Here is a 23,558-nt window from a genome sequence, read left to right as displayed (position 1 = left end):
GCTGTGCCCATTCCTCTGAGCCTTGACTTTTCTGGATGACAAGCCAGAAGGCTACATGTCCCTGGGATACCTCCTGGATACACGTGCCCACGTATCGGGGGTAAGCCCAGGAAGCCCTGGCCTACCCTTGGGAGAAGGCTTTCTTCCTCTTTCTCCTTGGCCATCAGGAGATTCCTAATGACTGGTGATGGCACACAACACCAGAACAGTCCTACCTCTCATGGCCACGAGGTCTCAATTTTAAGGTCAGGGGATCCTCCTGCTGGGGAGAGCATCTGACCAGAGAAGAGGTCAGGTAGGTTCCTGAGAAGATACCTGTAGTCAAGAAGGCGTTCCATGAGGCGGGTGACCGAGGTTACAAAGGAAATGCCGGTCTCGCGCCATGTTTCCTGTTCAACTTTCTCCAGCAGGCTATTGGTGGAAGCAAACACAATGCACAATGCATGAGCCTTCCTTGGGCACCAGAGTAAGGTCCCAGAGCCCGTGGGGCCTGTGATGGATCTGGAGACGGCAGACTTACCACACTGCAGTCTTACCTGGGGTAGGGCCCAAACAGCTGGGTTCTACTCCATGCAGCAGAAAGCAAAGACAAAGCAATTACTGAACTGGCCAGCAACCAATGAACACGTCTTCCATTCTCCTGTGCAAGTTCCGAACTGAGGGAGCGGTTTCAAAGCCCCAGCCCCTTTAGGTGTACACACTGTGAGATCTGTTCTGAAGAAGCAGCGGAGTAAGAGTCCACTGAGGGATAGACCTGGCTTTGCCAATTGGCTGGCTGCCTCTATCACTGCTTAGAACCATCCTCAGCAAACATACTAACCAACGTTTTCATGTAAACCAAGGGAAAGATTCCAACCAGTCTTGAGGGCCCAGCGTGAAGGACAGTGAGTCCAGGAGTTACACTGTCATCTTCACTGTCATGGGATACTCCCATGTGAAATGTGCCAGAGCCAAGAGCTAAATGCCCAGGTGCTTTTCTCACTTGCCAGCCCAGGCTCCTGTCACCTCCAGGTAGCCTCTGACTTCTCCAAAGAGCCTGGCTTCTGAGATCCTCTGCCTTTTCACAGTTCTCTCCTAGGGGATGATGACCTAGATGGACTCTTTCTGTTTGCTCTAGTGATTATCTCAGGTCAAGGTCTCACTCCTGATCCTTTTGTACACTGTCCCTAGCTCCCTAAGGTCATGAAAGTCACCTAGAGTGGAAGGCTCAGCCAGGGACCCAGCACTGGGAACTCACACCCACAGCCTGACTGCCGTTAACACTGCAATGATGACAACTGTCTTCCTTGCACACAGCATCTAACTTGAGCTGAGGCTTCTGGGAAAGTGAGGGTTTCCATGTGACCCATTTACTAGAGCGAGAAGGTAGGACCATTGTCTTTCACCTCTGAGCTGCGTGGAAAAAACCACTGTGTTCACATTTCCCAAACTCTGTTCTACAGAGCTCTGCTGTCCTGGAGGACAGAGAGAGGTGTTCTGTGAGCAAAAAAGCATGGAAGATGCTGATCACCACACCTTCCTTTTAGAGAGTTTTCACATCTTTCTAAATATTAAAGGCTTTGAGAAGTCCTATAATACAGAGGCCTGTTCGATTTTATTTAACTGAGTCTTTTCTAAATTGATTAGCCCATGATCCACTCCCACCTCCCCCCATCATACCTACAAACATCTTCCCCAAACACAAATTGGGAAATGCTGCTCCTTGGTTATCAGTGGCTTTCAGTTCTCAGACGTGAACAGTGTTTATGTAACACTATTTGGTCAGGTAATTATTAATAGTAAGTTATTTTTGTGCTTTTTCCTTCATAGTAAAATCATCAGTTAGTGGCTTAGGAAGAGATTTCTCTTCCTTATTTCCACAATTAGAAACATCTTCAGCTAAAAGAGAAGTACTAAAGGATGGATTCATTTTCACAAATTAAAATTACTTAAATTTCAAATGAATTCACATTTTATTGCATGACTCATCAAGGAACAAAGTAGGCAGGGTGTAGCAGGAAGATTTCCCCCTCTTGAAACTGGAATATCTGGGCTGTACCCCCAGAGCTGCTTCTTACTGGCCATGCAACTGAGGCCATGCTACCACTTCCTGAGCTCAGTGTCATCACCCCTACTCCTCAGGATAATATCTGCCTTGCCCACCTCACAGGTGTGTTGTGAGGATTAAATCAGATATGTCAACAAATTTTGTACACTGTAAAGTTCTAAGCAAATGTACAGTATTATTATTAGAAAATATATTACAGGCTTATCTTAAAAATGTCACTAAAATAAAGAAAATCTCAAAGCTAGAGATAATGAGTGAGACAGGAGAAGGCTCTAGAGCTGTAAATGTCTTAAAATTTTGTTTTTTAGGAAGATAAAATACCCAACTTTACTATCTCTCTGGGAGGACCACGGCTCTCCTGAGTCCCTCCTTTGGGCTTAGCCCTGTGGCTAGTCCTGTAAGGTCTCTTGGCCTCCATCAACTCAAGACAGAAGCCACAACTGGTGGACCTGGGACCCTTGACATCAGTCAGTACAACCACCCTGTTTCACAAATGGAAACTGGTTTGGAAGGGGGTATAATTTGTTCAAGTCACAAAATTCATGGCAGTGTTTCTCAAGCTGATTGTACATTCTTACAAAGCAGAGATTTAATTCCCTCCCTCCCCCCACCCCGAAATGTCAGCCTTGAGCCCTCATTGAGTCCCCATGAACTGTTTGCCCAACTAGATACAGTACATGGTATGAAGATATACGATGATCCTTTTGCTATCAGCAAATCCAGGAGCTCAGAGTTATCACCTGTCCCTACATCTTTAGTCAACTATGGCAATCCCTGAGAGAGCTTGCTGTCATGATGTCACTTTCTTGTTGACAGAAGGTGAGCACTGCTACCACCAGGAACAACCCTGGTCTCTCCGGATACCCACACTCTGAAGCCTGCCCAGTGCAGGTTGCACCGCTACCCTTCATTAGCCCACTTCACCCCCTCCCCCAACGTGAGGTACTTGGGGCTGAAGCAGCTTACAGCAGGCCGAAGAGCTCCCTGTAGCTCTCATCGCCTTTCCCTTCTGACACCATGCTGTCCAGCTTGTCAATCAGCTCGGCCTCCACCTAGAGGGAAGCAGAGATTTTGTAAACCCGAAGTGACCTCAGAGGAAGGATGGGAAATCCAGCCCCTGTGATAGGTGAGGATGGTGGGGAACTGCTTCCTGATTTTTTCCTTGCACCAAATAAATCCTAGAGAATGCAGGATCTCATCTACAGCACTGAGAAACCACCCTGCCTCCCCAATCAGGAAGGGCTCCCACTCCAGTGGTTTAAATGAGTTGGAACTTACACATACGTCTCAGATACTCTTTTCCCTAGGGGCAAAAGGCAAGGACTCTCTGGTGAGAGAAGTATTTCGGATCCAAAAGAGGCCTTTGTCAAGTGTTTTTCTTTCTTAAAAAATGTTCATTCAAAGGAATTGGTATGTATAAAATACATTTGGTTAGAACTTTACCCTCTATCAGCCAGCCACAAAGAAAGCTTGCTTTGGGAGGCTGGTCCTCACTTTAATGGCTGGCATTAGTCTGGGCTGAGGGAGATGTGTTTCCTTCAGAGAGTCCCCTTCAGGATAAAAGGCTCTATTCTTTGTCCTCACAGGACCTAAAGCCCTTGGAGCTGCCGCCCCTGCCGCTGCCTCGCCACTGGGGCCCCCTGCACTTGTTATTGGATTCTTAAACCATAAGGAGCAATACTGCATTCATTCCTACCTCACTAATCTGCAAGGCATTCAACAGTGCTAAGCCACTTCTCTATCAGGCCTCAATGCATACACTCTGAGGCGAGAAATTAGTTGTAAGTGATGTGAGATAAAAATCTTTTAAGCTGTTCATTAGCCTTTAAAATGTGGTATTGTGCAATTATTTATACAGATTTTTATATAAACAAAAAGTGGCATGGTTGCATTTAATAATGAGCTATAACAAAAGCATTTTCTCACTCCACATAGGGCCAGAGTCCTAAGACGGTGAAATATTAAATTAATAATTGAATTAGGAAATTCATCAAAGGCAGTTACGGTTTCTGAAACCCTATCAGCAGAAAATGAGAATGGATGAATAAATACGGCCCTTTTATAGTGGTCTGGTATGGCCAGGTGGAGACTGTTGTACATTTATGTTTGGCCTAATCAGTCAGCTGCTTGAATATACTTTCCAGAGGAAATACAAAGTCTGAGATCAGAGGTCCTTAGGGATCGAGGCCATCTGCCTTTCTCCGTGTGGAGAAAAGGCACCAGCAGGGACTTGCCTGCTGGGGTCATGTAAAGTCAGGTTGGGATTTCTCATCACACACGCAGGTACAGGTTGTGCTTTCCAGAACAGGGCAAAGTTGGGGAAGGGACCTGGAGCAGCAGAGAGTACAACAGCGCAAATGTGGGTGCAGCAGTTCCCTGGAGTTCTCAAAATGGGGCCCTGGGCCAAAAGCATCAAGTCACCAGAAATCTTGTTAGAAATACAAATTCTCAGGCTCCACTGGATTAAAAACTCAGGGGTTGGGGGGCAGCAGTCTGTGTTTTAATAAGCCCTCCGGGTTGTTCTGATGCCTATTCAAGTGTTAGAACTTCCGTATTAAGCAAAGGAGCTGGTGATGGAAGGATTCAGGGACATTACTTCCTCACTCCCTGCAGTGCTGATAAAGGAAGAAGTTACTAAGAAAAATTGAGAAATCCAAAATGGGACACTGAAGATCAATGTATGCAAAATCAATGTCTCTAAGTTAAACAAATGCTAAGTTCTTCAGATATATCATGTCGTAATTGGTAATACTGATGATTTCAGGTCTGCGGAGTTACTTTTATTTTATAAAACCAATATTCCTGAAGTGACACCTTGTTATTCATTCAACAAACATTTGTCCTGTGACATAACCAGCTGCCTACTTCTGTACAAAATATTTATCTATGCCTAAATTTCTGCATTTATGAAATGGTAATGGTGGTTAACATTCCTCTTCAGTGTCACTGTGCCCTAGCTCTTGGGAAGTGCTCAATGAATGTTAGTTTTGATTTTCATCTTCATGAACCCACCATGTCTCAGGCATGGGTTCTAAGAAATAAAAGCACAAGAAATGGTCCTGGCCCCAATAACTCATCATCTGGTAGAGGAGGCAGGGATAACAGCTAACACAGCTCAGCATGGGCAGTGCTTAGATGGGGCACACACAGAAAGTGGCCTGGGGTCTGAGTAGTCTACAGACAACAGAGGTTGTTAGAGAGACATAGTGCTGTAAAAACTTAAGAAACGTTTTTACTCTTTGATACAACAATTACAGGTGAGAGATTTACCTAAAAAAGTAACTTAAAATGGATATGTTTTTTGTAATGTTAAGAGCAAAAATTTGGAATGAACCTAAGTTCCTAAAACTATGAGACTGGGAATTCCCTGGTGGTCCAGTGGTTAGGAGTTGGCAGACTTGGTGCTTTCACTGCCATGGGCCCCAGTTCGATCCCTGGTTGGGGAACTAAGATCCCTCAAGCTACAGGGCACAGCCAAAAAACAAATAAACAAACAAAAAAACCAAAAGCCCCACAAAACCTAGGAGTCTGATTAAATACACTGTGGTCCAAGCTATGCAGTGGAATACCACGTAGCCTCTAAACTGACAGTGTGGTGCAGAGAAGCATTAACTGACACGAAGGATAGTGATGACAAGGTGCTACTAAAAAAGGGAGATTAAAAACCAATATACACAATGGTTCCAAAAAAACCAATGTACACAATGATTCCATTTTTTAACTTAAAAAACTCTATGCATTGGGAAAAAAAGACGTGCCTAGCCCCTCTCCCCCACAAGTTACTAACAGTACAATCATGAGTTATATCTTTTCACTATAGCTTATTTGCATTTTAATTATTCTATATTAAATAAGTATTGTTTTTATAATTAGAAGAAGTATTTATAGTAGGTGGTAAGAAGTAGGGGAGGAGTTAATAGAGCCAAAGCTGTGGAAAGCACAACTAGAACCAAGACCAAAAAGTCAATTGGACTTTAATGATTAAAAAGTTATTCGAGAGAGCAATGTCAACAAAAGTGGGTGCACAATATACATTAGACTGAACTGATAGGAGGGTGGGAAGTGGAAATGTGGGGATGAAAAGAGTAGACTACTCTTTTAAAATATGTAATGGCAAAGGGAAGCAGCAGCAAGATTTTTTTAACCAGGGACAACGAGGTTTACATGGCTTGCTGGATATCAGTTATTCATGACAGTCTTATTGGAGGAAAAAATGCTACCCATCAGCTGAGTCTTGATGTGTGAGCCAAATGAGCTCCAACTTAGTCTTCCACAAAGCTAACCTTCCTTATTCAGTGTTAGTGATGGTTAAGTACAGCCCAGCTCTTCTTTAAGTAGACTCAGATGACCCATGGTGCAGTTGCACAATGTCATCTACTTCTTGGTAACCAGGTTCTCTCATCAGGCAGTTGTGCATTTTGCACAATTAGAAGGCACATGTTGTGCCAACATAGAAAAGCAACAGTTCTTTTCTGTTTGAAGTTATTATTTCCTGAAGTTCTGAAGGCAATAGAGCTTCACACTCTAAAAATGGATTCTTATCTTAAATACTATTTACTCAAGATAGAGAGCATCTATGAAAAACCTAGAACTAGCATCATACTTCAGTGAAACACTGAATGCTCTCCCCTAAGGTTAAGAACAAGGCAAGGAAAAAAAAAAAAAAAAAGAAGAACAAGGCAAGGATGTCTACTTTTATCACTCTTATTTAACATCAGACCAGAGGTCCTAGCCCGTGCAATGAGGCAAGAAAAAGAAATAAGAGGCTTACAGATTAGAAAGGAAGGAATAAAACTGTGTCTTTTCACAGGTGATAGGATTATCTAAATATAAAATCACAAGGAATCTACAAAAAAGCTTCTAGAACTAATAAGTGAGTTTAGCAAGGGTGGAGGATACTATGTTAATGTACAAAGCAATTGTATTTCTATATAATAGCAACAAACAACTGAAAATTTAAAATTTTAAATCAGAATAATTTATAATAGCACCAAAAAGCCCAGAAAATACTTACATATAAATCTAACAACATGTGCAAGATCTGTATGCTGAAACTACAAAACATTAATGAAAGAAATCAAAGAACACCTAAATAAATGGAGAGATATACTGTCTTCAAGGACTAGAAGTATTTATTAAGATATCAGTTTTCCCAATTTGATCGATCTATAGATTACAATGCAATCCCAATCAAAATCCAAGCAGGAATTTTTATAGATACTGACATGCTGATTCTAAGATTTATAAGAAAAGGAACTGGAATAGCTAATACAATATTGAATAAAAAAACAAAGTTAGAGGATTCACACAACCTAATTTTAAGACTATAAAGCTACCATAATAAAGACTACGTGGTATGGTGACAGATTAGACATATAGATCAATGGAAAGACTAGTGAATCCAGGAAGAGAACCACATGCCTATGGTCAATTGATTTTCAACAAAGAATATAGTCTTTTCAACAAAAGGTGCTGGACATCCACATGGAAAAAGGAAAAATAAAAAGCCTTGACCCATACTTCACACCTATACAAACATTACCTCAAAACAGATCATAGATCTAAATGTAAAATTATAAACCTTCTAGAAGAAACAAAAGAGAAAAATTTTATGGTCCTGGGTTAGGCAAAGAGTTCTCATATATGATCCCAAAAGCACGATCCATACAAGAAAAATAATGATCAATTGGACTGCATAAAAATTAAAAACTTTTGTTCTGTGAAAAACATTGTTTAGCAAATGAAAAGACAAGCTAAGAGAAAATATTGGTAAATCATATATTCAACAAAGGACTTATGTTCAGAATGTATAAAGAACCCTAAAAACTCAACAATAAGAAAACAAACAGCCCAATTAAAAATGAACACAAGTTTTGAATAAAATCATTTCACCAAAGAAGATACAAAGATAGCAAATAAGCACATTAAAAGACGTTCGGCATCATTAGTCATTAGGGAAGTGAAAATTAAAACCACAGTGATATACAACTACACACCTATTAGAATGGCTAAAATAAACAAAGAGATAATATCAAATTCTGATGAGTATATGGATCAACTGGAACTTTCACACACTGCTGTAGGGATTTCAAAATGGTATAGTCACTTTGGAAAACAGTTTGATAGCTTATAAAGTTAAATATACATTTACCACAATATCCAACAATCCTACTCCTAGGTATTTACCTAAGAAAAATGGAAGTCTATATATTCATACAAAACCTGTAAAGAAAAGTTTTTCAGAAGCTTTATTCATAATCACCAAAAAGTGTAAATAACCCAAATGTCTTTCAAATGGTGAATGAATAAACTGCAATGGCATACTACTCAGCAATAGAAAAACTGATACATTTAACAAAATGGATAAATCTCTCAAAGGCATTATGTTAAGTGAAAGAAGTCAGTCTCAAAAGGCTACATACAGTCTACATGATTCCCTTTACATGACATTCTGGAAAAGGCACACATAGTGAAGGAGAATAGATCAATGCCTGCCATGGTTAAAGGGAAGGGAAGGGTTTGACTACAAAGGGGCAGCAAGATGGAATTTTTAGGAATTAAAAAAATCTTGACTGTGGTAGTGGTTACATGACTTTATGTGTTTACCAAAATTTACAGAGTTGTAAGTACCAAAGACTGAATTTTACTCTTTGTAAATTTAAAAATTACTGTTTGCCTGGTCTGTTCCTCACTGTTACAGTCACTCACTCTAAGAGCACTGGTTCATCCCAGAATCACAGGGTTGGGAGGGAGCTTAGTGGGGAACTGGTTATAGTCCCCAAGCCAAAGTAGAAATTTCTCCTCGAGGCCTACAGGGAGCTTCTGTTTGAGAACCACCAGCAAAGAGGAACTCCCCATCTCTGAAAGCAGGCCAGCTTACAGTAAATAACTTGTTACTAGCAAATTATTTCTTTTATTAGCTAAAATTGGCTTTTCTACCACTGTTTTCTACCTATTGTTCCTAATCCTATTCCCTGGAGCTCTAGATAAAAGGGCAGGGGCCATCTCCTCCACCTTAGGGGTGGCAGAAGAACTGCACAGAGGGACAACCTGAAGTCAGTCAGAAGCCAAGGGCTTACACCTCATGGACCCACCCCTCTGTGCAGGAGTCTGTGAAATTCTAGGCTATGAGAAGTCATCTGGTCTGGGCTCTAGCCTTAGAAATGCCCAGACCACACACACTGGGGAACCTCCAGAGAGAAGAGACAACACTCCCAGGACCTCGTCCTGAATGAAGCTGGGAGGTTACAGTCTGTCATTCTCTCCTTGATCAGAAAGTTCCTTTCACATATGTTCAATTCCTTTCCTCTGATTCTTTTCTGGCCTCTAACTTCATGAAGAAAATCCACAAATCAATTCTGGCCAGTAAGTAAAGGAAACCCTTGAACAGGACGGCCAAGTTACAGCCTACTTCCGCTGGAACTATAGCCAGGCATCTGGATCACGTGCCTGGGCAAAAGGGGTCCATTCCAGGGGAGAGCACCCTTAACACTGCCAGGTGTTGTCTTACCTGTTTGAAGTTGCCATTTTTCCTTTGCTCCCAGTCCATCATGTCATGAAAGATTGGAATCATGATATTCCGCACTTCTGGCTGTGGGACCAGTGTCACACCCAGAAAAGGACCAATCATTCCCGGAATAAAGTGGATCTTATGTTCACCTGAACAGCAAAACCCAACAGATATTAGTTTATGCTTGCTTTGCTCCTTCCATAGAAGCTTCCCAAGTGGGGCCACAACACATGATTTGATCTTCACTGGAAGCATCTGAGAGCATAGCAAGCTCTCCCCTATAGATTTCTGAGATACCCGCTTCTCTTGGCTTTTTAGAGTTCATGGATTAAACTGGCCCAGTACAGTTAAAACAAACTTTCAACAGGCACAAATTCTTTCCAAAGAATTTACTGGGAGGTTCTACAAACTATCTGAAAATCATTCTGAGGTCAAGCAACAGAGTTCACTACTCTAGACAGAATAGGATTTCTGAGTACACTGTAATAGTTTCAGATAATCTGTTCATAGTGTTTATTTAGCAAGGAAAATTCATCTATTTCTGCTTAAACACAATGCACTATCCCTGGGGTTTCTGCCTCTAGCCCAGGGGCATTTAAGTGATAAGGATGTTCAGTCCCAGGTCCAGCCACTAGTGATCTGAAATCCATAGGCCTCTTCACTGCCTGTGCTCAAGTGTGCCCAAGAGGCCCCCTCCTGAGTTACCAGGAGCCTCCTACACAGCCCTACCCTGACAGACTGGCTGAGAGACTCTCTGTGCACCCTCCAACCCCCACCCCTTGTCTTCACACTGCATTTTTGATGGTAGCGTTACATTTATTCAGACCAGCTTGGCTCATCCCTCAGTTTTCTTAATGAGGCCTTTCCATGGGAAGTGTGTGGTGTGACTCTTCCTGTGATTAGCTTGTCATTTGGGGCATGCTCCCAGAAGCCAAGGCCAGTCTTGAAGACCATGGGAGAACTTTTCTTTGTAATGGTAAAGCGAGTGAACCATCTTCCAGAGCTCTGCTTTCTGTCCTTCAGAGACTAAGGGGACAAACTGTGGACCTGTGCAGTGACTGTTATGGTCAAGTAGAACTAGAAAATGTCATTTCCACCCAAAACAATGAAGCAGGAATGGCTTTATCAGGCAAGTTTGACATGTTTTTTGATTTCTTCCATGTTAAAAGCCTATTTAAAGGGCAACTGTTAGCTCTGAGGCAGATTCTGCATATTCCAATCTTGGTATATGGTACAGTTGCTAGTCCCATGTGTTCCTGGGAATTTCAGAGTCATCTTAGGGGTTAAAATCTATACCTGGACCATGCTGGATGCAGGGAGTAAGAGTACTGAAGCTAGAAAGCTGGTTTGGGGAAACGCATCTCCATTCATGGACGGAAGGCCCTAGTGTGGGCAGGAATGCCTTGCACCTTGCCTGCTGCCTCTAGAGCTGTGACTGGGATGGTTAATGGAGAACGATAAGATTTTATGGCCATCATTCCTAAGACTTCAGAGCCATGAGCTTAGTTGAAAGCAGCCTTCACTAGGAAGAAGAGCAGCAGCTTCTCAATCATCCTGACAGGCCACTAAGAAGCCTATAGTATCAGAGGATGGCCCACCTAGTCACCAGGCCAATCCAAGGATTCTACCAAAACCTGACAATCTGAGATCCAAACCAGTGGATCTTAGAGAAGCTGTAAAGAAAGGAGATGAAGATCAATCTCACCGAGGCTGCAATTCCTTTCTTACACGCAATTGGCAGCAGGAACCTCGTCTGGATGCCTGAATACCAGAGACCCAAGAAGTGTTTCAATCTTTATTAAAATGAATAGCTGCCCTTGCTCATGTGCTGACTATCTCCAAGATCTATGCTTGTGGGCCTGTATCATCTGGACTGGGACATGAAGAGCACAGAGGATCTTACAGTCTTATAGCCTCATCTTCTTTTTTTCCTTTTGACTTTTGTTCTCAAAAAAGGGATTGTGCATATGTATTACTGGGGTCTTATTTCTCAGCTTAACTCTCCCTGCCAAGGGCTTTGTGCACATGTGCTACACTATACCATCCATCTGAGGTGTTATGTTAAAGATATGTAAAGATCTCTTGGGTCTGAATTAACATTCACAAAACCTGGGGGAAGTAATTAGTCTTGTCACTTTTTATTTGGCTATGCAATATGTGTAAGGGAAAAATATGGAGAAAAGACCTACCCAAATTCTGCCACATGCTGAACAGTTCATAAGCCATCATCACACGCATGTCCCCATACCTGGGAATAGAACACAGGAACCAGCTATTAGTGGGAGAAGGTTCAGGAAGATGGGGCTACAAACCCCAGGAGGCCAGTACTTCAGCACTGTTTCTAAAGCTTCCCAAAATACTAAGTTTTTTGGCTCTCAGCTGAATTCTTATACTTGGCTCCTTGGGAGGCTACCTCAGTGAGAACCATGTGGACTTCTTAAGAAGCCCCTTATGGAAACATAACCCCATCTGGGCACATGGTAGGAAGATGAATAAGAGACATATGGCTTACTTATCTAGAATCTTCTTCCTCTTGGTGGAAGTAATGATTTCTAGCTGAAGGCTTGGCTGATTTATGAACAGAACTGCCAGGCTAAAATAAGAATTCCACACCTAGAGAGAGAGAGAGAGAAAGAGGAAATATGTGAAAGCCTGAGTCCTTAACCTTGCAAGGAGAGATTCTAAATATATGCATGTAGCACAGAATTCATTTTACAGTGTTAAGATCTTGATTTTTAAAAAAATATCTTTGCAAACAGGACTCCCCCCCCCCGCTTTCTTGACTTCCCTGAAACCAGTAGTGTTGATTCTGGACTAGAAAACAAACTCATGGATGTCTGGCTTCCAACACCTCCAACAGGGGTCTTCTAGGTCATACTCTAATTACTAGCAAGCTTGGAAACTGTTTGATACTATGAACATATTAAGAAAGCCCCCAGCCACCTAGCAGACACCTAGCTGAATCCTTCTCAAATTCCTGACCTACAAACTTGTGAGCAAAATAAAATGGTTGTTTTAAGTAAAACAAAAACGAAACAGTGAGCTTGGTTTCTGGCTTTCTAGGGTTATTACAAAGACAGTGATGGATTTTAGGAGCTCCTACCTTAAAGTCGAAGTCTGTCTCTGTGAAATTCTTGTGCAGTGCAGAAGACAGGTACTGGACTGTAGTGACTATAATACTGCAGTAAGGGAACAAGGTGTTGGCAGAGTTAAAAGACTAATGATGGCATCCTATGGCTTAGCATCAACCGTCTATGGCCCGTGTGCAAACTTCTAGAGTACAACTAGCTCTCGTGTAAGATGTGACTTTAAAGGAGAGAGAGAGATGGCACAAACCCCACAAAAAACCCATCTTGGAGAAATGCCCCACCAGTTGGTTCTAGACCTAGCTCTGCCATTACCTGGCCTTGGTACTACTTCTCTCTGGGCCCCAGTTTCCCTGCCTATAAAAGGAGGGGAGTGAGGTTTAATGGTTCTTCAAGGTTTCTTCCAGTTCAAAGAGTGATTCTAGTATTTTGGGGACCTTGGATAATGAACATATATTATGACCACCAGATGACTTAGAGTAGCATTCTATTATTTTACTTGATAATAATGGTTTATAGTTATTAAACCTCTACTTTTAACATATACTATTACTTTCATGTATAAGTCATTTGATTTCAGCCTTTGATCTAGAATATCACTTTCACTTTTCACCTGGGCACATTTAAGGGGCAATGGGAGGCTGATTTGCTAGAACCAAGGGCACAGGTCAAGGGAGGGAGAAAGTGAGGTGGGACAGGCAGGTAAGGGTTTGATTACAGAGGGTGTTGGATGCCTGGCAAAGGAGCTTACATCCAAAGCCTTGGTGCAGAAGAGGGGCAAGGCAAAAACAGTGCATTAGAGAGACTAGTTACCAGCAAACAAATTTGAAAAGTAAAAGCTTTGAAGGAAGAGGCTGCTCCTGCAGAATGGGCTGGAGAGGGCCTGACTAGAGCTAAGAGAAACAAGAGGGGATCAAATGGAAAATCCACTATTTAAGGAAATATCTGTGCAACTCTGTTTAAAACCCTTCTTCTGTTCTGTATAAAATGTTTGCAGTTTTGAAAAAAGAAAAAAGAGTGCTATAAAAGGTACAAAGTAGAAAGACCATGCTGACACCTTGGTAACATAGCTAACATAAATAATTTCACCACACTGCATAAGGTCAACATGAAAGGCAGATCAGAGGGAGCAGGCAGTAGACTAGAGAGTGGAGGCCAAGTGGCCTTCTCCCACAAGCACCTTACCACCCACATTACTTGTCTGGTTTGTCAGTTAGAAGCACAGCGTAGAAATATGAATGGGGCAGACAATTTGGGGTCAGCCTGAGTGTGAATTCTGTGGCCAGCATTAGAAGTGGTCAAACAGAGCCTCACAGCCAGGTCTCAGGTGGGTAATTAGCACTTGTTGTGGGAGGCAAGCACTGTCTGGCAGACAACACAAATCAAATCAAGAGGAGGCCTTGGGATACTGCCTGAAATTACAGAGCAACAGAGGCCAATGAACAGGCCCTCCTCAAGGAGGAACCCTTCTCTGGGTATTATATTTCTCATTCTTAAAAGTTCCTTTTCTATCCTTACCATGACATCGTCTGCCAGGCACTTAGATTCCAGTTTTAAACTATCTTTGACTATTCCTTCTCCGTGAACTTTGGTAAATGGCCAAGTCCTGCTGATTGTGCCTCCAAACATTTTCACATTTGCCCTCTCCTCTCTGTCCCCATGGCTTTGACCTTGATTTCTGACTTGCTTTTTCTCTCACACATATACACACTCTCCTTTGTCTGGGAACAGTTCTGTGGATGCTGGTGCAGGGCCCTTCCACACTCACTTGCTTGTGAGAAGTCTCATCACCATCCAGTCCCGAGGAAAGACACTCATCTTCATCAGGTTCCGGAACACACAGAAAATCTTCAGCAGAAATTCCTGGTCCAAGAGGAAAATCTGATGTGAGACACCATACCTCTACCACTGCAGCAGACATTTCCTCAACAGGGCTCTCCAGACCTCTAGACCATGAAAATGTATGGGACCAGTAGGTGATACTCTGGTTCCCTTTGTGAGCTGCTTTTCTCTTAGAGGGCTGCATGAGAGTGAGGTCTGGGCACTCTCATAGGTCAGTGCCAAACTGGGTAGAAGAGATGCACTATACCCACTCAGCCCAGTGCCTAACGACCAAAGCACAGGGGGTCCAGCAGAAATGATATCCACCAGAGTCCATCGTTCTCAATCTTTGGGGCATGACCCCTGAGCACTTGACTGTAAGAACTTGCTTTCCTGGATGTTAAGAACGCATTGACAACAGAAGCACTTTAGGGATAGCAGAGTAAGTACCTCCAAAAATATGCTCCTCCATGAAAGCAATGAGAACAGTCACAAAGACTGGTTAATGAAAGGCTTGCAACAATAAGAAATGTTACTTAAGAAAAATGGTTGAATCTCAGTAGGAAAAGTGAGCTTTATTGTGTTTTAACTTTCCCCATTCCCATCCCCTCTCTCTCCCTATCTTCAGGGTATCCTTGAAAACAAGCAGCTGTAGAACCATGGTAGTAGTAAAACCCAGCACCCTAGCAGTCACTAGAAGGGACAAAATGGTTTTGGAGCTCCCCAAAAAGTGCCATCCCAAGAGAATTGTTACTGTTTGATCTGTTAGGCAGCAACCTGGGAAAGCCCCATTCAGAGGGCTTAATTGACTGGACTCAGAGTTCACTAAGTGAGAAAAGCCTTATCCGTAGTGCAGCTGTTGAAAACATCATCCATAATAATTTAACATCCCAGCTGCAAGAAGCAATCATATCAATTGGGACAAACAAGAGAGTGGCCAAAACACTTAAAAGAAAAATATGGGTAATGAGACATACACTTGGGGCTTTGAAAAGCTCTGACATATTCCTAGGAATCTAGAAGGCCACATATGTGTGCAGGGCTGTACACATCCCCAGAAAAGACCTAAGAAGCCTAATCTGTCACCTCTGGCTGACTTTGAGGCTCTATGCAAGCAAGAAGTGAGGCTAAGGCAGCAACGTAAACTGCTGAAGCACTGAAGGTGAGCCCCAACCCCACACAGAGACACTTAGTGAAGTGGAAGACTCATTGATTTAAGGTGTTTAAGGAAATCTCTGTCTAGTTATTAGCTTATCATTAAGCTAACTGAATGAAAACTTCAGGGGCTGCACACAACAAAAGATGCAGACATTAAAGAATTAGTCCAGGAAAGTCACTAAACAAACAAATATCAACAACAAAAATGAAACAACAACAAACCCTGGGGATGTGGGCAGGGGGAAGGGAATCTGATTACCAGACTTGCTACATTATTTAAATTGTCCAGTTTTCAACAAAGAAATTATAAGATGTGAAATGAAACAGGAAATTATGGAAACATACATAAGACAGATATAAAACAAATAGCAAAATGGCAGGTGTAAATCCTCTTACTGGTAATTACAACAAATGTAAATGGGTTAAGCATTCCAATCAAAAGGCAGAGACAGGAAGAATGGATTAAAAAATGAACATGATCCAATTGTATGTTATCTACAAGATACATAAATACTTCAGATTCAAAGACACAAATATATTGAATGTAAAAGGATAGACAAATATATACAATGAAAATAGTACCCAAAAGAAAACTGGTGTGGCTATGTTAACACCAAACAATATAGACTTTAACAAAAATTGTTAATAGAGATTAAAAAGAACATTTCATAGTGATAAAGGAGTCAGTTGATATGGAAGACATAAACATAAATGCACTTAAAAGAGAGCCTCAAAATATAGGAAGCAAAACCTAACAAAACTGAAAGGAAAAACAGACAATTCAACAATGACAGTTGGAGGCTTTAATGTACCATTTTCAATAATGTATAGAACAACTAAATAGAAGATCATCAAGAAAAAAGAAATCTTGAATGGGACTTCCCTGGTGGTCCAGTGGTTAAGAATCTGCCTTCCAATGCAGGGGATGTGAGTTCAATCCCTGGTCAGGGAACTAAGATCTCACATGCCACGGGGCAACTAAGCCTGCGTGCTCTAGAGCCCATGCACCACAACTAGAAAGCCTGCGCACCGCAACTACTGAGCCCGTGTGCTCTGGAGCCCGCGTGCCACAACTAGAGAGCCCGTGTGCTGCAACTACTGAGCCCACACGCTCTAGAGCCTGTGCATCGCAACTATAGAGAAGTCCGCATGCCGCAATGAAAGATCCTGCATGCTGCAACTAAGATCCTGCGTGTCACAACTAAGACTTGACGCAGCCAAATAAATAAATAAATATTTAAAAAGAAATCTTGAACAATACTATATACTAACTAGACCTAACTGACATCTATACAACACCCCATCCAACAAGAGCAGAATACACACATTTTTCTAAAATGCACACAGAAGGACATGTGCATTCTCTTCTTTAGGGTAGACCATGTTAGACCATAAAGAAAGCCTCAGTAAATTTAAAAGAACTGAAATCACACACAGCATGCTCTCCAACCATCATGAAAGGGAGTTAGAAATCAATAAGGAAAGAAGGAATCAAGAAGGAAATATAGGAAAATTTTTTTAAATGTGGAATGAAACAGTACACTCCCAAATAACCAATGCACCAAAGAAGGAACCACAAGGAAATTAGGAACAGCTTTGACATGAATAAAAGGGAAAACATATCAAATCAAAACTTAAGGGATGAAAAAACAAAACAAAACAAAACTTAAGGGATGAAGCTAAAGATTATAGCTGTAGTGCCTATATTAAAAAGAAGAAAGATCCCAAATCAATAAACTACATTACACCTTATGAAACTAGAAAAAGAAGAACAAACTAAAGTAAGCAGAAGGAAGGGAATAATAAAAGTTAGAACAGAAATAAATGAAATAGAGAAGAGGAAAATAGAGGAGAAAATGAAACCAAAAGCTGGTTCTTTGAAAAGATAACAAAATTGACAAATTTTAGCTAGTCTGACCAAGAAAAAAAAGGAGAGAGAAGACTCAAATTACTAAAATTAAGGATAGGACTTCCCTGGTGGCGCAGTGGTTAAGAATCCACCTGCCAATGCAGGGGACATGGGTTCGAACTCTGGTCCAGGAAGATCCCACATGCCGCGGAGCAACTAAGCCTGTGCACCACAACTACTGAACCTACACTCTAGAGCCCGCAAAACACAACTACTGAGCCCGCATGCTGCAATTACTGAAGCCTGCGCGCCTAGAGCCCGTGCTCTGCAACAAAGAGAAGCCACTGCAATGAGAAGCCTGCGTACCACAATGAAGAGTAGCCCCTGCTTGCCATAACTAGAAAAAGCCCGCTTGCAGCAATGAAGACCCAATGCAGCCAATAAATTAATTAAAAATAACTAAATAATAAATAAATAAATAAAAATTAGGGATGAAAGAAGGGATATCATTACTAATGTTACAGAACTAGAAAGGTTTATAAGGGACTACTATGGACCAAATGCATGCCAACAAATAATATAATCTAGATGAAATGGACAAATTCTTAGAAAGATACAAACTACTAAAATTCATTTAAAGAAGAAACAGAAAATTTGAGTAGACCTATCATAAATGAAGAGATCAAATTAATAACTGAAAAGCTTCACACAAAGAAAAGCACAGGACCAGATGGCTTCACTGGTGAATTCTACCAAATGTTTAAGTTAGAATTAATACCAATACTTGTCTTTTTAATTATATCCACTTTGAAAGTGAAGCAGTATCTTACTGTGGTTTTGATCTGCATTTCCCTAATGACTAATGATGTTGAACATCTCTTCAACTGTGTATTGACCATTTGCATATATTCTTTGGGGACATGTCTATTAAAATCCTTGGCTCATTATTAAATTGGGTTATTTGTCTTTTTATTGTTGAGTTGTAAGAGTTCTTTATATAAGAGATACAAGTCCTTTATTACATTCATGCTTTGCCAATATTTTCTTTCATTTGTGGGTTGTCTTTAACTTTCTTGATGGTGTCCTTTGAAATACACAAGTTTTTAATTTTGGTAAAGTCTAACTTACCTATTTTATCTTTTGTTGTTCCTACTTTTGGTGTCAAATCTCAGAAACCACAGCTAAACCCAAGGATTTAAAGATATACTCCTATGTTTCCTTCTAAGAGTTTTACAGTTTAGCTTTTACAAATAGGTCTACGATCCCTTCTGAGTTAATTTTTTATATGGTGTGAAGTAGGGGTACAATTTCATTCTTCTGCATGTAGGTATCAAGTTGTCCCAGCACAATTTGTTGAAAAGACTCTTCTTTCCTCATTGAAACTGTCTTGGCACCATTATTGAATATCAATTGACTGTAAATATAAAGGTTTATTTCTGGACTCTCAATCCAATTCCACTGTTATCTGTCTAACTTTAGGCCAGTACCAATCTTGATTACTGTTATTTTGTTGTAAGTTTTGAAACTGGGAAGTGTGAATCCTCCAATTTTGTTTTCTTTTTCAAGACTATTTGGCTATTCTGAGTTCCTCACATTTCCATATAAATTATAGATCAGATTATCACTCTCTGCAAAAAGACAGCTGGAACATTGATAGGTCTTGTGAAGCCTGTTTCATGAGCAATCTACAAATCATCTGTTGAGCTCATAAGAAAGGGAAGAGTCCTGGTTTGCTGACAACCAGTGTGGCCCAGAGTAGCCTCTCAAAGAGGCACATGGTCACGGGGCTGCTATCAGTCAGGGAAAACTTGCCAATGTTACTGGGGTCTGGATCTATGGGAATATTGCTGGCTTTCAGCTTCTGGAAGCCATGCAGTCAGATGTAAAGTGAGGCTGGTACATCTTATACCTTGGCAACACTGGCCACTTGCACTCACCCTCTGGCAGGGGAAAGACTCCTGGGCAGTCTTAGCTGCATGCTTCCTTTCCCAGGTGAAAGATCAATGTTTTTCTGCCTACCTTGAGCTCATCTTTGCTCTGGAAGTTGTCCAGGAGGTGCTGGTAATGGGTGTCACACATCTGGCGGAGCAATGAGAGAAGGCAGGACACATACTCGCCCTGGGGACCAACCCAAAAAACACTTAGCAAAGCCAATGACAAGAGCTGTGTTCCCCCAATCCACAGAGGGCAAGGAGAGAAGGAAGGGTCTGAGATGGCCCCAATGATCATGAAAGGGAAGGGGACAACTCTGGCCCTGAAAATGAATTTTCTTTTCAGCTAAGGGGGGCCTGAAGGGTTGGGAATTTTAATAAGACCTCTGCAGCATGGGGCTAATTGAAAAACCTTAACCTATAACAAAGAAGTACTGCCAAGTAAGACAGATATTCTAGCTTTTTTCCTAGGAAAGTTTTGGTTTCACAGTCCTTTGTCATTATATGTTGCCATGGTACCATACAGAAGTCTGGAGGGGCTACTGGGAACAGGGCTCTCAGCCTTCTCTGGACAGAATCTGGACTCTGCCTATCCTGCTGGGCTGGAGAAGCCCTTCTACAAGGATCTCCTTGGGGACCTCCCAGAGCTTACATGTGATTACCGGACCAGGCAGATGGAACATAGTAGATCAACATAACTCTCTGGAAAGCAGAAGAGTCAAAACTGAACTTTATGAGAAGATGAGCTAATGGCTTTAAGTAAAAATTTAAAGATAAAAAAATGAGTCTTTAAAATTTCTTCAAGTTCTAACTGGGGTACATGGATGAAAACCCCACGTTAAGGATTCCAAAGACTCATCTCATGGAAATTTTTGGCACAGGGCAGCTGAGCATGGCTTCCTCTTACAAGGTTGCCTCCTTAGAAGGGATGGAGGAAAAATTACTTCATTTGGGCAGTTTTCAAATGTTTTTAAACTCATGGGAATTTGACAACAGTTTTTTAGTCTCTCAGATCCTTTTTAGACTCATGAAATTATTATACACACATGTATTTAAAATACATACAGGTGCATGAACGCTTTATCTGAAAAAATGGACATAAGCCATAATTTATAGATTTGTTGTGAGGATCAGATGCATTAATGTACATAAAGCATTTAAGTAAACAGTTCACTACATAAAGCCGTGCTCAATAAATTGTTGCTATCATCTTCATTAAATCCATATAAAACAGATCACTTCTTTAGTATTGCTAATGAGTTAGTATTTGTAGAGTGCATAAAGCAGAATCTGGCCCACAGCCAGCACTGTGTCATTGCTGGTTAGAAGGATGGGCTGCCAGGACATGGCAGGGTGCGTATGTTTTTACCTATAGTGAGGGTGTCCTGAATAGGGGTTCCTAAGAGAGCAGATATTCCTTCCAAGCCCAATGCTCCAGAACTCATGTCTACTCTTTGCTCTCCCTAACATGCTGGAGCTTGGCTTGCTCCCATAGAAGGTTTTCTACAAAGGGATCGTTGTAGTCTTCCACCTGCCAACTAGAAGATTCCAAGCAATCTGTTTATCATGTTCCAACATCAGGGCTAAGAAGTCCACTCTGTATAGGGGTGGGGGCCCTGGGGGGTGTCTCTCTGCCACACCTGAGAAGCTTTCCCAGTCTGTTTCTCTTCTAATTCGATCATAGGATATCATTGTTCAGTAATGCCAGTCCAATTCTACCTCATCACATTTTTCCTGATGCTAGACATTTAGATACAAACACTATGGACAAAAGTGACTAATTTGTAGGTACAAGCAAATCGTGAGAAAATAACTGTCATGCACGTCATTTACAAGAGCCTGCTCCTAAAAGGAATAGTCTATATTTTTCACCTTCAACCTCTTACTATGTCTCTGCTTTATTCCACATTATAGAAAATGACTTGGCTCAAATGCAAAGGCCAATGGAGGTGGTGTGCAGGAAAACAGGACAGGAAGCATCACTGGATCTGCCCCTAAGTAGACTCCTGTGAGTATGAACCTAGAGCTTTCAGAGTGGAGATGGAGTACGACTCGAGAAGGAAAAAGGGCAGCATGCTGACAACCAGGCAGGAAGGGAAGCTGAGATGAAGGTGGTGTGATGGTGAGATGAGGTTTGGTGTGGAGGAACCCCAGGTTAGAAAAGAAAGCAAGAAAACCTGAATGTTAGTTACTAACAGTGATCTCCGCTGTGCACTGCGGGCACCGCTGCCCTCTTACCGCCTCCTGAGCGTGCGATTTGCTCATGATGGTGAGCAGAGTCTGTAAGAGCACGTCCAAGAGGCTCTCCACCATCATTTCTACCTCCTCCATGACATCTGCCTCCTGGAGTGAGCAGCGAGAGAGCACACAGTTAGTGCCAGACCTGCTGACGTGCAGCTGGCAGTACTTACTAAGTCAGCCACATCAGGAGTGGTCTTCTGACTTAATTCTCAACACTGAGCTCCTGGCCTCACTGGTATGCAGTGTCAAGGAACCTGGAACAATGGCTCTGAAAGGAGGTGAGGCACACCTGCCACTGTTGCACTGGTTTGGTGGCTGGGGCCTTACCCCAACGCAGCACCACTCTGACACCTATAGTTCTGAACCTCAGACAAATACATTAATTTCAATATACAGGGCAGAAGTGAAGGTTCTAAGTTAAATGTTTTCTTTGATTTTCCTACGAAAGTCAGGAGGAAGCACAGCACTGCTGACTAACATTTTGAGAAAATGGTAAAGAATTCACACCAGGGGGTGTGGTGGCAGCACCTTTACTATTGCTAATGCACACAGAAGTATCTCAGTCTTTCTGAGAACCATTTTCTCCTTGAGTGACCTCAATTTTTGCCAGGCCTGACTGCTGCCCAGACATGCCACTTCTAGCTCCTTGGCATTCTTGCTCACATTCCCTGGTCCACCAGAAGGACTCTGGTCTCAGTGCATCTTTTTCAGGCAGCCTCACAAAAACAACGGAGCACGCCTCCTCACTAAGGGCTGCTTCCCAGTCACCAGGTTCTGAATTTAGGCAGAGTCTGTGCTATCTTTTTATAGACCTCTCACATGCAATCTTAAACCCTATAACTTGATTTTCATTATCTCACAAAGAGATTCCCATTGCCTCTTCTCCAGTCTCTTTATATTATTACTGGTCCAAATGTCCATCCATCCATCAACCCACCATTCAGTAAGTATTTACCATGTGCCAGTCACTGTTTGAGAACTGAGTATACAGAAGTGAACAGGAAAGGTAATATCTCTGCTTTCATGGAGCTTATATTTCACCCACCCTCCATCCATTCAATACAGTTACACTGAGCCCCATTCCACATGAAAAATTTGAGCAGCTCTTGGGACCAAAGTCTTCTTTCTCATTTGCTGAACTGATCATAACACTCTTAAAACCTGTGATGGCTCTTTGAGTAGTTGTAAGCAACTAATTGCACTTGACTCTCTAGCCCCACAAACACAACCAGATCATCTTCAGGTTTTTACCTGTTCCCATTCCTCTGCCATTCCTCCCCTACCCTTTCTTTTCCCCTTCAATTTCTCTTTTTCTTTAGCAGTAAGCCTCCCATCCCAAGTCTGACCCTGGGTTACCAGTACACCTTATGTGCCTGATGTTGCTTCTCTGAGGCCTGATGGGAAAGAGAGCTGCTAGGCGTTGCCTGGAGCCAAGATCAAACAAAAGGGCCACTACAACCATCACAGTCACTCTGCCAAGCTGGGCCCCCACCACCAGGTGGTACTTTAAGTCTGGATACCAGAGCCCCCTATTGAGTCCTTGTATCCTATTCAAACCAAGCACACTCTTTCTTTTCAGCACCTCTCCTGCTCTATCTTCCTGGATAACCTAACCTCGTATGTTCCTATCACTTGGCTACTGGCATTCATTTTAAATGCACTTGAAATTTTATTCTCCAAAAACCTTACCTCAACTTAATAAGATAGCATAATTAAAACTCATTCTTGTTTTAAGTTTCTTTATATTTTCCTATAAGTTTCCAAATTTTCTAAAAGAAATATGCATTTCTTCCATTATCATAAATATATAAAATAAACATAATTAAAATAAATTCCTACCCTTATTCATGCCTGATACGTTTTCCCTCCTTTCCTACCTCCCTTCCCTACCACAGATCTCTTCTAAAAAATAAAA

General features: G+C 41.8%; 1 protein-coding gene across 1 annotated transcript in view; it reads right to left on the bottom strand.

The window, feature by feature from the left end:
* Window positions 1-23,558, bottom strand: part of DOCK3 (dedicator of cytokinesis 3) — a 402,555-nt gene that overhangs the window by 36,670 nt on the left and 342,327 nt on the right. Inside the window, exons 26-35 of the mRNA XM_060022587.1 lie at window positions 21,599-21,745; window positions 19,491-19,589; window positions 14,412-14,506; window positions 12,661-12,736; window positions 12,070-12,170; window positions 11,747-11,805; window positions 9,558-9,706; window positions 3,014-3,099; window positions 537-563; window positions 316-411 (exon numbers count right to left, since the gene is read on the bottom strand). Coding sequence (XP_059878570.1) covers window positions 316-411; window positions 537-563; window positions 3,014-3,099; window positions 9,558-9,706; window positions 11,747-11,805; window positions 12,070-12,170; window positions 12,661-12,736; window positions 14,412-14,506; window positions 19,491-19,589; window positions 21,599-21,745 — 935 coding nt within the window. The remainder of the gene's footprint in view (window positions 1-315; window positions 412-536; window positions 564-3,013; window positions 3,100-9,557; window positions 9,707-11,746; window positions 11,806-12,069; window positions 12,171-12,660; window positions 12,737-14,411; window positions 14,507-19,490; window positions 19,590-21,598; window positions 21,746-23,558) is intronic.

Source organism: Delphinus delphis, chromosome 10 (genome assembly GCF_949987515.2).
Source record: "Delphinus delphis chromosome 10, mDelDel1.2, whole genome shotgun sequence".
NCBI classification, from domain to species: Eukaryota; Metazoa; Chordata; class Mammalia; order Artiodactyla; family Delphinidae; genus Delphinus; species Delphinus delphis.
This window is presented reverse-complemented; position numbering and strand designations above follow the sequence as displayed.